We start from the raw sequence: 14,034 nt of genomic DNA, 5'->3' as shown, positions 1-14,034 counted from the left end.
AACTGGTTACGCAGACAGTGCACTGTGCATGGTGTTGCTTCCTGGATGGACAAGGAGAAAACGACACTTGTGGATTGCTTGCCGGCCACTGGAGTGCAACTCTAACAAGTAATCTTCAGACAACATGATACATAAGGATGCTGCTATCTTCTTCTCATCGGTTTGATTTGACTTCACTTCTACTCACACATCATTGCCCTGATCCAAATGTTGGTTCCTATCCTTGCAGTTTTCTAAAACATTGCTGGGGTTGCAGCATGCATAACACATAAATTTTTTATGTTCCCTTGGTTATTTTGTTGTTGTTGAAGAATCTACCCCAGAATCGTTTTCCTTTTATCCTGAGCAAGAAGGCATAAAGTTTAAGTTAGGGACTATTAGAGCATATAAAAAATAAACACTAAAATAGAGTCCTAGAATTTGAAATAGGACCGTATTTAGGGCATCAAAAGAAATTTTTAATCCAACAATTCATATTATTAAGAAATAAATGGTTGGAGATTAAGAGAAAACGGGGACAAGGCTCCAGTATATGAGGTACTAGATTTAAAACCCGAAAGACCGAGCCCTGTAATCGTTTGATAAAATTTTATAATATAAAATAGAGCTGTTGGAAATGTGTTTTATGGTTCTAGGCCTTATATTTAAAATAGGGTCACGTTTAGAGAGTCTCTCTCAGAGATGCTCTTAGTTAGCTAATATGTAGTTAGCTAATTCTGGACTATTAGTTAATAGTGAATCCAAACCAGGATATCAGATGATGGTTGACAGCAGTGACATTAATTTTGTTCCCAAGTCCTGGTAGAGCTCCACCATTGAAAAAAATGAACTAAATGTTAGATTCATCTCGATCCACCACGGAGCAGCTCTATCGTATATATGAGGTTCTTTAAAGTATTTGGTATAGCTCCACCTTCCTCCTCACTTTCATCTAGGACTCATGTGTTAGCTCTTCAGTTAATGCTTTGTTCATCTGTTAATGCTTCACCATGCCTGACTCGATAACCATACATTGATACAGTACAGTTGTAATATCACTTAAAATTCACAGGATCATTGGGTATTTACCTAACTGCTGCTATTGGGTTGTAATAGTAATACTTTGAGTGAAAATTGGGAGGGAAAGTGTAGTTTGTCCAGTGCTGGGACTGGCTGCCTTAAGGATTTCAGAAGTCCACATTGGAAGTAGCTTCATGTGCAATTTTTGCATGTTGTGTTTATTTCTCCCTTCCAAGTTCCAACCTCATTTTTTATGTGTGTAGTTTGCTCCTCTTGACTGTCCTACTGCAATAGATAGTTTTATTGGATACTGGAAGCCAAGTTTGGTACTTCTTCTGGAAAGTGAACTCTGGCCAAACCTCATCATGTCTGCAGCAGCAAAAGGGGTAAGTGGCTTTCTCATAATTTTGGAAATTGTCCAGATCACTTTTCATGATCATGCTTGTTTTCTAGCAGTAGCAGCGAGTGGTTTCCTCTACAACTCGAATTCCTTTCGATTCAGTTCCTTGTCCAGGATTTGTGTGGGTGACTAATAAATTGTGCTTGGCTGGAATGCAAATTGCTCCATGGTGTTGTTAATTTGGTCTAAGCTGGAGATGAAGTGACTGACTCCATGGGCTTCATAGTGCCATGCCAGATCATCACACTGCTGCCACCTGCATATAATGTCCTGCTGCAAGCTTGCAACTACTATAGCCACTTCGACATATTGCATTGATACTATTTATTTCCAGGGACATTTTAGTATTTAATTTCATGTGGTATGTTAATTATTGAATTCATGGTGCAGTAAAGAACTCATGTACCAGCAAGCTCTGTGTTGTTTTGGAAACTTCAATGCGATCCAGCTTAGTGAACCAGCTCCTCTTCAGGAGCTGCTGCTGATGGCACTGAAAGATTATGAATCAATCGGTGATGAAAATGACGAGGAGAAACTGGAGATTGCAGAGGTAAGTTATTTTTGGAATTGCCCAAAATCATGATTAATGTGATAGGTGCCCAAGGTGATGTATATATTTATATGTTATTATGTTTGTTTATTTCAGTTTGAGTCTGCCAAAACTTCTTGTTACATAGCTCTTTAAACGAACATAACCTATTTTTTGCAGGCAAACTTGAAAATCTCTACTACTCTATATGTGTGGACTGTAGGCGTCCACACCGAAGCGTTCTGCCGCTGGCTCGCGCCCCGCCCCACAGTGAGCCGCCCCGCAATCCGCCCCGCAATCCCCGTCCTCACCGATGAATTCATGGATGTGAATGACCCTTCAATTGATGCTAAGTACATGGTAAGGAAGCTAATTCTTATTTTGGTTATAATATTTCACATGTCAGATTCTGGACGTTTCATTTGACAACAATGAGCTAATTAAGAGTTTTGTTTGCATTTTCCTTCTGATCATTTGGGAACTGCTCTACCTGAGCAGAGATACACAGTTACGGTCCTGACTACAACACTAGCTCAATTGAAATAATTCTCTCTAATCTGATGCAAACCAAAATTCCTGTTAGCCCATTATGTTATGTTTCATGTGCTTTCACTTGCTTAAGTATGATATGCATGCGGTAGCTTTACAAAATAACTGTTATACTGATCCTTCATGTTGTTTTTCTTTTTTTTCTTTTTCTTTACAAAAACAGTGTTTTCTATTCTTCCAACAAGCTTCCAAATTCTGTATGTCAAGTGAATGCACATTGTTCACGGGAACAATGCAGCTAATGTGGAACCAGCAGATTTTTTAGTTCTATTACATTTTTTACTTCACTGTTGGTTTAACAACTGTCAATTTCTATGCATGAGGTTTGGTATTGTTTGTGTTTTCTATATAATCTCCCCCTTTCTAGGCCTATATGTTCAAGTATGATTCCACTCATGGCCCGTTTAAAGGTTCTATTCGTGTCGTGGATGATTCAACCCTCGAGATCAATGGGAAGAAGGTCACAATTACAAGCAAAAGGTAATGTTCATTGAGTTCACATCTGTATCGTATTTGCCTATTGTACATGACATTGTTGGGAACCACCGGTTTCATGTTCTTGCAGGTTGAGAATGCAAGTGTTCTTTTATTACTTGCTGAAATACATAAAGTAAGTAATCATCTTTTTTATTTTGCAAAGAACCTGGTAAATACTACAATTCTATACAGAGTAAGCTAACACTTTTTTTTATTCTGATTCTCCCAGAAATCTGACAATGCGGTCCTTGGGCTTCCTTATGCGTTGGCCAGCCAATCATTCTGCAAATCATTCAACTTGGATCTGCTTGAAGCCTCAGCTACACTTACTCTCGCTGAGTTGTGACTGGCTCTTGGATCAAGCCATGCAAAGAAGGCACTGAGTCTTGTCTACCAGAGCCTTCCCATGATTCTTGGTCATGGTGGGCTTGAGCTGCGTGCCCCTGTGGATCGGAGACAGTGTGCAGTAGCATCAGCAGCAAGGTATTTAAAGCGTGCAAGGATGGTTCCTGACTGAAGAGAACTTGGATAACTCAGCAAATAATACTCATTTATATGGATTATTGTGCTTGCTTCTGATGCAGGTGCTCTACCATGGACTCATATTTCCTTTTGCATTTTTTGGAAGCAATCTTCTAACTTAAGAGAGTGGATTTTGTTTTAACTATTATTATTAAAAAAATAGTATGTTGATGTTCACTTTGGTGGCATTACTTGCATAAAAGGAAGGCCCGCAGAACATGAAACAGGATAGTTTACTATGTTTGTTGGCAGCTGAAACTAACTGAACGTGCCCATCCCTTGCAGTATAAATTTTATAGCCTTAGAATATGATGACCTTATTTTTAATCCACCACTATATACTTCTTAAATGCATTTAGGCAAATGCTAATTGTTGAACTATTGCTTGTCAAAACTTTCAGGTTGCCAAGGATCCATCAGGGAAGGACATCAATGCACTTGAGCAGCACATCAAGAACCTCCTGAGCCCTTCCACCCCATTTTTCTTCAATACTCTGTACGACCCTTATCGTGTTGGCGCCGATTTTGTTCGTGGGTACCCCTACAGCCTTCGTGAGGGTGTCCCAACTGCTATTTCTCACAGGCTTTAGCTCAACATTCCAGACTACGATGCCCCTACCCAGCTTGTTAAGCCCCTTGAGAGAAACACCAGGTAAAAATGATATATTTCAGTGTGTAGGTTCCATCATTCAGGTGGCCACCTTTTGCTAACTGATGTTTCTTTCTTGCAATCAGGTATGTGGATGCTATTCTTACGATCCCAAAGGGCACCCTCTTCCCTACGTGTGGAATGAACCTTGCATTTGACCGTGAGCTCATTGGTCCTGCAATGTACTTTGGTCTTATGGGTGATGGCCAGCCTATTGGACTTGTTTTGCAGCCATTTGACTGGATTAAGAAAACTTTCTTCGAGAAACCCCAACCAGAGGCATAAAAGGCTTGCAAGTCTGCAACTTTGGTACATCACTTTTGTCCGGGATGGTTCCTGACTGAAGAGAACTTGGATAACTCAGCAAATAATACGAGACCCCCTCGTGTTTCCTTGTTTTTTTATTATTCAGATGTAGGCAATCCCCACGAGGGAGACAGGGAACAGAGAAACTGCTTGGTTCTCCTGTGTTATATAATACTCCTGTATTATCCAACATGCATGTTTTATAACATAAATTGATCCACAAATATATCTTGCTGATTAATATTGGACTATGATGTCATGTTCGAATGTTCCCATCACTAGGAGGAAAAACAATGATGGCAACTTGGCGATGCTTTCCTTTCATGTTTCATCGTTATCGCTTTATCGCGCGTTCAATAGTTCCACTACGTTTGTGTGACATCAAGCTACAAAATACATTACATGAGAACTTTTCCAGATTTTGTATATTATAGTGATGTTTGCATTCTTCATCTGTTTTCAGTTCTATTGTTACTTCCGTCGCAACGCACGGGCACTCACCTAGTCCTATATGAACCTAACGAGGGCGTCCACCGTGCCCCCGGCCCCCGCCCCCTTCGCCTGCCCACGCCCGCGTATGCAAGCAGCCTCCCAGGCTCCTAGCCCCACCTGCCCCCCGCCCACGCGCCACCTCCCCATGCCCGCGTATGGAACCCGCTCGCGGATCTCGCCCACGATGCACGCCTCCACCGCGCATGGAACCAGCGCATCGACCCCGTCGCGCGATACCCGTTCCTAGCCCACGCTCGAACAGACACCGCAGTCACGCCTCCACGCGCAGATCTAGGGAGGGAGGGGCATACCTGGTGCCGTTGTCGATGACGACAGCAGGGTGGGACAAGGCATCCATGGCGTGCGCCAAGCGTGTGGTTGTGGCCGCTCGTCTCCTCAGCGGCGGCGGCAGTCGGGGTGGCGCCTGCTCGAGTGGCGGGTGACTTTTGGCAGCGGCACACAGAGGCGGGCTACGATCACCGCCGCGGCAGGCATCCCAACAACACCACCACCACCCGGTCACCCACGCACCGCCACTTGCAACCCACCAGCACCAGCGCCGAGGGAAGAGCCTCAACGACTTTGTCTAGAATCGAAGCTTGGAGAGGAAGGGAGGTACACGAAGACCACGTGCTTGTGGGCCCGACGCCTGCGCTACCGTCGACACCGAGCACTACGCGACATCCTCGCCGCCCGTTCCTCCGTCGTCCGAACCGAAGACGTGGCGTGGTGGTGGTGTGCCATTGCGGCGCGGCGGGAGCGTACGGGGGTTTTGGGGCTCGGGATTTAGGGATGGGTTTGGGTTTGGGTGGTGCTTTGGCGTGGTGGTTGATTTCAGTGTAGCGGTGGAGTGGAGTGGGCTGCGGTGACGGTGGTGGCACGCCGAGATGCGAGATGCGAGAGGAGATCTGGGGAACGACGGGGACGAGGGTGGTCGAGGTAATCGTCTTCTTGGATCCATCGAAGCTCTCTCAGACCGAATGGATCAGCTCCTGCAAGGCTCGACATTGTCATCCCCAGCTGGAGCTTCTTTACTGCCGAAGAGAACTCAAGAAAAGCGCCATCGACATTCCATTTGCCAGCCAGATTTGTGCTTCTCTGCGAGTCCCCTCAACCCTGAAGGCATGACTGTTTCCTTGTATCGAGTTCATCCTTGAACTAATGGAATCCATCGATGGTGCGGAATCCAGTTTAAAATTGGAAGTCAATACTCCTCAGGCAAGAACAGGTACGCTGCTTAGCCTATGCGTTTCTTTTAACAAGCAAAACAAAGGGGTCGAGACTATTTGCTTTCTCATTTTCTTAAAACATCTTTTTTCTTGCATATTTTAATCTATATGCTTTTTTGTGACCTAGCTAATTGTTCTATAACTCTTGAAATCATGTAATGAATAGGGCATTGCGTCTATTTCAATGACATGTTAGTTAACATTGTCTAGAAATTATTCATGGTTCCATTATTATTTGGGATGTCTTTGCAAACATGCCACGGTTAGCAACTTGTTTTGAAAGAATATGGAGACTGCAGAGATTTTGACAGTGATGATAAAGATGTGGATTATTAAATGTGCAGTAACACGAATGAATTGAATTTGTCCCAACGTCACTTTGTATCCCATTAATGTCTTGGTGCTTTAATTTTGTTTATTGCAAAAGACTTGTTGCTTTCTGTTCAAGCTTCATCAGGCCATTTTTTCTGAATTGGCAGTTAAAGTTATGGGAATAAACATGGGCCTGCCAATTGTGAGCAGCGAGTAATTTGATTCTAGGAGGAGGCATGAAATGGATTTCAACTATGTGAAATGATACATTTTTTTATCCTAAGAAACTTACAGGGGATACAAATTTGATCCCTTACTTTACGATTCAGTTGAGTCTTTGGAATATTTGGAAACTTGTGTTGCAGTAATAATCAGAACGCTCACTCTTAAAAAAAGGAATACATTAGCTCGGAAAGGAGTGTGTTGTCAGTTTATTCCTGGAACAAAAACTTAAAATACCTCTGCAAATTGCATACCCTCAAGCTTAAATCTTTTTGTGGGTTGGAGAGGTTTTGGAATTATACTACCAGTTGCCACCTTATTGGCCTAATTGTAAAGACATATGGATAAGGGACATTTATGAGTTTACATTTAAGCCTTGATTGTACTTATGTGAAAATCTGGCTACTACCAAATTGATGTTTGCTTTCACTCTTGTTTAAAAATTTGGTGACCTTAGCACATGTGCAAAAGGAACTAATCAATTCTATGATTTTTGCATGACCGATGATAGTTAGCATAATCAACATCTTGAAGGCACTTGGCAGCATTAGCAAGAAGAAGGACTTCGTTCGAAGTAGAGATGGCAATGGGTACCCGAAACCCGAAACCCGATGGGTTTTTACCCCATTAGGGTATGGGTTTAGGTCAATTTTCATACCCACGGGTTTGTTAATGGGCATAAATCTATACCCGGCGGGTTTATGGGTACGGGTTTGTTCCTATAGTACCCAAACCCGTGGACCCGTGGGTTTTTTAAACCCGACCAAAGCTAGTGCATATTGCCATTTTATTTTATAAACGAACAACAAACTTGTTATTCCTTATTTACTTCATAATTTTTATCAATTGGTGAATGTATCAGTAGTTGGTGAGAGTGTTGCTTGCTTGCTATTATAGTTTTTACTAGCATTATATATGCACTTAGTGCAAGGTCACTTAATTATACAACTTATTATTTGTATTTCATTCTCTCTAATAATAATTTTTATACCAAATCATGAACTCGTTGTTCATTACATAAATTTTGGATCATGATATCATTAATCATTATGATACTTATTGATTATGAGAAGAACAAGTATATTGGAGATAAAACCCGCGGGTAACCCATGGGTACCCGCAAACTCGATGAGTACGGGTTTGGGCAAAATCTCAAACCCGTCATGGGTATGGGTTTTTTTAATGGGCATAGATATTTTTCACGGGTACGGGTTTGGGACAGCAAAACCCAGCGGGTTTGTACCCGTTGCCATCTCTAGTTCGAAGACGAAGAAAGAGAAAACCTAGGAAGAAGGGAACATTCTCTTTTAAGTAGAGGCATAAAAATCTTATTATCTCGATAAATCATGCAATTTTGTTTCCAGTTAAAAAACACAAACGTAACCGCAGCCGAATGGACTACTAATATGTTGAAATGAGTACGAAAAAGGAAGCTTTTATTTTAGATATCTTTTTAAGATGGTTGATCTACTGCTACTACACATGTTCGTACAAAGTTTCCTATTCATGAAATTTGGCCGACAGATATTTTATCAGCATTCTTGAAAATGACCTGACTAAAATTATCACAGATGGATAGTTCCCTGTTGTCATGACTGTTTACAGGAGTACATACACCTCTTGCTTGCTGCTCGGTATTTGTCTCGAGTGTCACAATGTCATGAACAGAAACGTCCACTATGCTGACCGACAAAATTTATATATGGTTAGGTCACAAATGAATTACGAAACATTTTCTCATAACAGTATAACACATATTTATACATAAGTTATTGTGATATTATATGTTTCCGTTGCAACGCACGGGCACTCACCTAGTGATGTAACAAGATACCAATAGGGATTTATGTGGTGACGCAAGATAATCATCGAATTGGTACTTTAGTAGGGAAAACATTTGTCAATAGATTGTGTATCCAATGTCTAGAATTTCCTTCAAATGACAATGTATTATGAGAGATATTAATGGTTAAGATCTATTTTTTTGACTCTGCCAAAATGGACTTACCATTATAGAACGGGAGTATAAAAAACACATGTATGTATTAACCTAATAAGAAGATATAGATCAAACATGACCGTAACGAACATAGATTAAACAAAAATGTTAATTTTAAACAACTCCTGATTGCTAACACATTCAATAGTATATTATACCATGCAATATGATTTCCTCGTATCACAGAGACAAAGACATCCTATAATAATCTCTATTGGTTACATTGCAACACCGTGCAATAAAACTATGATAGACTATTTCGTGAGGATGCAAGGTTGCAATAATGCTATCGATTCGATACATCTCTCGTTACATGTCATGTCAGATATCGAGGATAAGTTCTGCGGCCACAAAACTCAAAATCATGAAGGCCTTGTTTAGATGTTGTCGGATTCACCTTAATCTACATATGTCGGATGAATTGGGGTAGAATTTAGTTCAAGCTTCACTGTCTTCAATCCACTCCAACAGATATGAATTGATGTGAATCTGACTACATTCGAAGAAGGCCAAAACTGGAGATCTATATCCCGACTATTCTGAAATCACTCTATTTCTTCAGTAGGCAATCCTTGAACCCCTTATCCAGCTCTTCTTTATTGAGGTTCCTGCCGATGAAGACAATCTTGTTGATGCGCGGCTCATTTGGCTCCCACATTCTCTCAGGAGATCCCTGGAAAATGTCATGGACTCCCTGGCCATGCAAAAACAAGCAAGCAAGTCAGGTTCATACGGCTTATCAATGTCAGTCTGAGAATTTTTGGTGTAATGTTAAAATGTCTATCCAAGTCAAACAGTAATACGTGAGAGAAAATGATTTAGGTTAGTAGAAAATTTGAAGAATATTCAAGCACACGAAGATATACTCATAACTCATATACACTCATATACAAGGGATGGTGCTTATGACAGTTGCAAAGTTACAAACACTAGCAAGATTGAATGGAGTAATGATGCAGGGTCATGAAAGGATGAAAAAATGTTTTCTTTCCACAATAAAAATCTACCTTTCTACAAACAATCATACATCTAAATCTGATACATTATGCATAATGCCTCTTCACATTACTGAATACATGTAAAATAATTTTGGTGAGTAAGATGCCACAACTGTACGCATATGATTGTTGGCATTAGTCAACACAAACCTGAAAGACAAATCGCTGCGGCATTCCACTGACAGAAAGCAGACCTTTCATCCTGTATATATCCTCGCTGTGTTCCAGCAGTAGGTTCCCCAACCACATGTCAGCCTGCATGAGTGTATTTCAAATTGCCGTCAATATAACTAACTCCATATCCCAACACTACAAAAGAATTGTGGTATGTCTCGGTATTCATTTTATGAATTGATAAATATAGGCATATAGCAAGAGATGAGGAGACTGGCCTTTTCAAGATCCATCTCCCCTTCGCAAACAATGCTCACAGAAGAAACACCAGGATCATGAGTGTGGTCATGTGCATGATGATCTACAAGAAAAAGAGGGCAGCACAGAGTTTACTTACTTCATACTTGGGATTTATAAATAAGTGATAAGAGAGAATTTACATATACAAAATTAAAGACAAGACAAGCATTTCAATTGGGGCATAGATGCACACTTCATAAGGATAATCTGTATCAAAACGTTCTCTTATATTGTTGCTTAAGTCAATGATGGTTTTGCACATCATTTCCTAATTGGTGGTACAAGTGAGTGCTACTGATCATAGAGAATCAGGAGTTTGATACTACCACGTCAGTCAGCTCATGCCATAATAATGTTCCAACATCAAGGCTTACCATGATCATGATCATGATGGTGATGATGGTCATGGTCGTGTTCATTCTCATGCTCATGGTGTTCATGATCATGCTCTGCGTGATCTTCATGTGACTTTTCAGCAACAGCACTCTCAATCCTGTAACCAGAATGAATTTCCTTTATCCCCACAGTCCTAAATTGGTAACTGCAAGAACTACAAGAATACAAACTTCCAATAATTTTTAAAAATAAACTCCTTAACAAGATTGTACTGATTCTATGGCTAAACACACGTTAGTTTTAAATAGTTTTGCTCTCCCAATGCTAGCATCTGAATATTGAATACGGCTGCAACTAGGTTCAACTTTAAGCACCGTGTGCCATCTCAATATGCTTCAACAACTAAGATTATTTCAGTATGGTGATATGGTCTGTTTCTATATTAATTCACTTTCCCATCACGCGCCGTTTGGATCATTGGAATTGAATTCCATTCTAATAATAACAATTTTGGCATATATCAATCAGGCTAATTCGGTTTTATGCAAAATATATTTGTATACTATTATTAGCAAGATGTCGGAAATATTTATGTGCTACATTTTTACTATAGAGGAGTGAGACGAAGAGTGTTATGTAAGTTACAAAGTAGAAACAAATTCTACTAATGCATAAAATCATTTCTCATCCTCCACCCTATGAATTTGAGATTGACTTATATCTGAACTTTGGAAAATGGTGGGATGTCAAATTCCAAACTAAATAAGTTACTTTATTGAGTGAATTCCAATTCCTCTAAAATGAAGGGGTCGAAACGCCCCGTCAAAGAAAATGACTGGGATTAGACTGGAAGGGCACACGTTCCAAAATGTTTATTTAGCAAGGATACAATATGTCAACACAAATAACACAAAAAAAATAAGACCAAAGAAAGGAACCTCTCCAGATCAAATCCTCCAATTCCAAGAACATAGTCCAAATCAACTTTACCATACTCAGCTCGCTTCAAATTAGCCATGTGGTTGATACCCTGTACTAAGCAAATGAGGATATTAGAAACTTATGGTAATGCAATAGCAGAATGAATACGCAACACTAACCCTTATACGCTCAACCAAGGACAACACTTCAGGTTCTTTGACAAGATCAATCTGCAGTGAAGTAGCAGGGGTTAGATCTATATGTGTTACCAACAAGGAGCCAAATTACAGAAAACAGTGTACTTAAGTCAGCAAACATTGATTAAAGGAGGATCACCTTGTTAACTATAATTCTGTCAGCATAGGCAATTTGCTGAACTGCTTCATTGACTATACCCTTGGGCTTTACTTCATCCAAATGCTGTCTAGCATGCTTTGCGTCAACTAAAGTAACAACACCGTCCAGCTTGACATCATTAAAAACTACATCCTCTGCATAGAATGTTTGTATAATGGGTGCTGGATTCGCTAGACCTGAAAAAATTGGATGAAGAAAAAAGGAGAGCAGTTAACATGATTTATGTGATCCATGGATAACCAAGATAATCAAACTTTTCATGATTCACATTACTTAGTTTTTCTGTTCAAATTTATACTTATAAAAAAAATTAATGTGAGATCTGCCGTTTGAACAATAACCTAACAAGCTCTTTACCTGTGGTTTCAATAACAATATGATCAAACCTCCCCTTCTTCTTGTTCACCAATTCACCAATCATACGGACTAAATCACCACGCACAGTGCAACAAAGGCAGCCGTTATTTAGCATCATTATGTCCTCAGCTCCAGCGGTTTGTGCAGCGACTAGTGAGCCATCAATGTCTACTTCTCCAAACTGCAATGTGAACAATGACAGCAAAAAGTAGACAAGTTCAGCTTCGCCTTGCATATTAGTTGGGCACTCCTAAGTGATGGATTGATCATGAACTGAGTAAATTAAGATGATTTTCTGCATTTCTCAAACTAAGCATCCATTCGTAAATGAAGAAATAACTGCTGGACAGATACTCGCAAAACTAATAGAATTGATTTACTGAATGATGAAGGTTGTTTGGCTCGAAAAAAAAAACATTAATATGATCATACCTCATTTTCAATAACAGCAATTCGCTTTCCATGGTGGGCAGTCAAGATGTGATTCAGTAAAGTTGTCTGCGAAGAAAAAAGAAACACTGAATATACCTCAGGCTTTTCTGGAACTATAACTGCATAAAAGTTGGACAAGCCGGATGGTTGTTGTACACTCTTTCCTTTGTCTGCAACATGTTGACCTGATCTGCGTGTTGCCTACGGGTGCAGTGAGTGGTGCATCTTATGGTCTTACTAATAATTTCTTGAGACACTGGTGTTCATGGCTGAAAACTGCATAGAACTGCACAGTTTTGACAGACAATGCTATATTCCTATCTGCAATTCATATTTCTCTCGCGTCTTTGTATAACTAAACTGTGTTATCATTGACGACGATAAACAGCATTCTTTCTTTCACGTAGAGTGGTGCTGGATGCTAACATAGCTAATCGTTTCCAGTGTAAGTCTAGCAACACATGGACTTCCCAAACCGCGTACCCTAACCAACGGTAGCACTGAGGTTAGGGCAGGCGGACGCGGACCTTGCCAGAGCCGAGGAAGCCGGTGATGATGGTGGCGGGGATGCGATTGTCGGGCGGGATCAGCGTCTCCACACCCGAGCACTCCTCCGCCTCCGCCGCGGCCGCCGCGAAGCGCCGTCGCGCCCGCCACGACGGCGCCGGCGCGTGGGAGCAGGAGCGCTTGGCGGCGCGCAGGCGCAGGCGCAGGCGGAGGAAGGACGCGACCACGCGCGCGGGCGACCCGAGGGACGCCGCCGCGGAGATGGCCGGGGAGGCGGAGCAGAGCGCCGCCATGGCGCGCGTGCGGCTGCGCTGCGCGAGGAGGGTCGAGGGTGAGTGAGAGCCCGAGGCCGAGAAGGGGGGCGAGCGGATATTTGCGGCAAAGACCGAGACCAGTGGAGGAAGAAACGCCTGCTCACAGTCACTGCTCAGCTTCGGGCGGAGAGCGTGCTGAAGTTCGTTATCTCGCGAGTAGTAGAGAGTACAGCGCACGCGCGGGTGGGCTCTGTTGGGCTGGGAAAGTTCCGTCTTCTCTTGTCCGTTCGTTTCATCCGTCCTGGGCTTCTTAAATGGGCCGCGAGCACTAGGCCCGCCTGAAGCAGAACTATGCTAAGGTCGCGAGTAGTATCATTATATTGTACATAATCAGAAACAGGCTGCCAGTAATGGCAAGTTGTTGATTTTTACGCTGGCACGCAGGCTCGGAGGATAATTTGTACGTCGCCGTCGCGGCGTCGCCTGCGGGTTACCGTCTCTGCCACCTGGTGACCTCAATAAATTTACACGTCCTCGGGGCGGATATTATTGTAATGTAATCCGAGCGACAGCGACCGGGATGTTTCCTTGCCCGTCGCTGCTTACGCTGTGAATGTCGTCGGTCGTAACGAAACCGCGACCATCTCATGCATCTCCTCTATTTTATTTTTATTTTTTTTTTTTGTTCGCTAAAGATAACTACTACTAGTAGTAGTTGTTTTCACCGTGTAGGTACGCGGACGACATCAATGTGAGAGAGAGACGCACGCAGA

The 14,034-nt window shown here is 41.7% G+C and overlaps 1 protein-coding gene and 1 long non-coding RNA gene across 2 annotated transcripts; one reads left to right on the top strand and one right to left on the bottom strand.

Moving 5' to 3' along the window:
- The first annotated feature begins 2,252 nt into the window (after positions 1-2,252).
- LOC103627866 (uncharacterized) lies at positions 2,253-2,938 on the top strand. Its single transcript, XR_002262097.1, has 2 exons — positions 2,253-2,288; positions 2,845-2,938. It is a non-coding gene; the product is annotated as an uncharacterized lncRNA (long non-coding RNA).
- Positions 2,939-8,780: 5,842 nt separating this feature from the next.
- LOC103627865 (P-loop guanosine triphosphatase YjiA) lies at positions 8,781-13,436 on the bottom strand. Its single transcript, XM_008648179.3, has 10 exons — positions 13,028-13,436; positions 12,501-12,566; positions 12,069-12,249; positions 11,691-11,887; positions 11,534-11,584; positions 11,372-11,463; positions 10,472-10,590; positions 10,076-10,158; positions 9,834-9,938; positions 8,781-9,379 (listed from the first exon to the last, which is right to left on the bottom strand). Exons 1-10 carry the CDS (start codon positions 13,298-13,300, stop codon positions 9,236-9,238), a joined length of 1,311 nt encoding a protein of 436 aa, XP_008646401.1. The 5' UTR covers positions 13,301-13,436; the 3' UTR covers positions 8,781-9,235.
- Positions 13,437-14,034: the final 598 nt, after the last annotated feature.

The sequence above is a fragment of the Zea mays genome, chromosome 5 (assembly GCF_902167145.1).
Source record: "Zea mays cultivar B73 chromosome 5, Zm-B73-REFERENCE-NAM-5.0, whole genome shotgun sequence".
Lineage (NCBI taxonomy): Eukaryota > Viridiplantae > Streptophyta > Magnoliopsida > Poales > Poaceae > Zea > Zea mays.
Note: the sequence above shows the minus strand (reverse complement) of the source record. Positions and strands in the feature narration are given on the sequence as shown.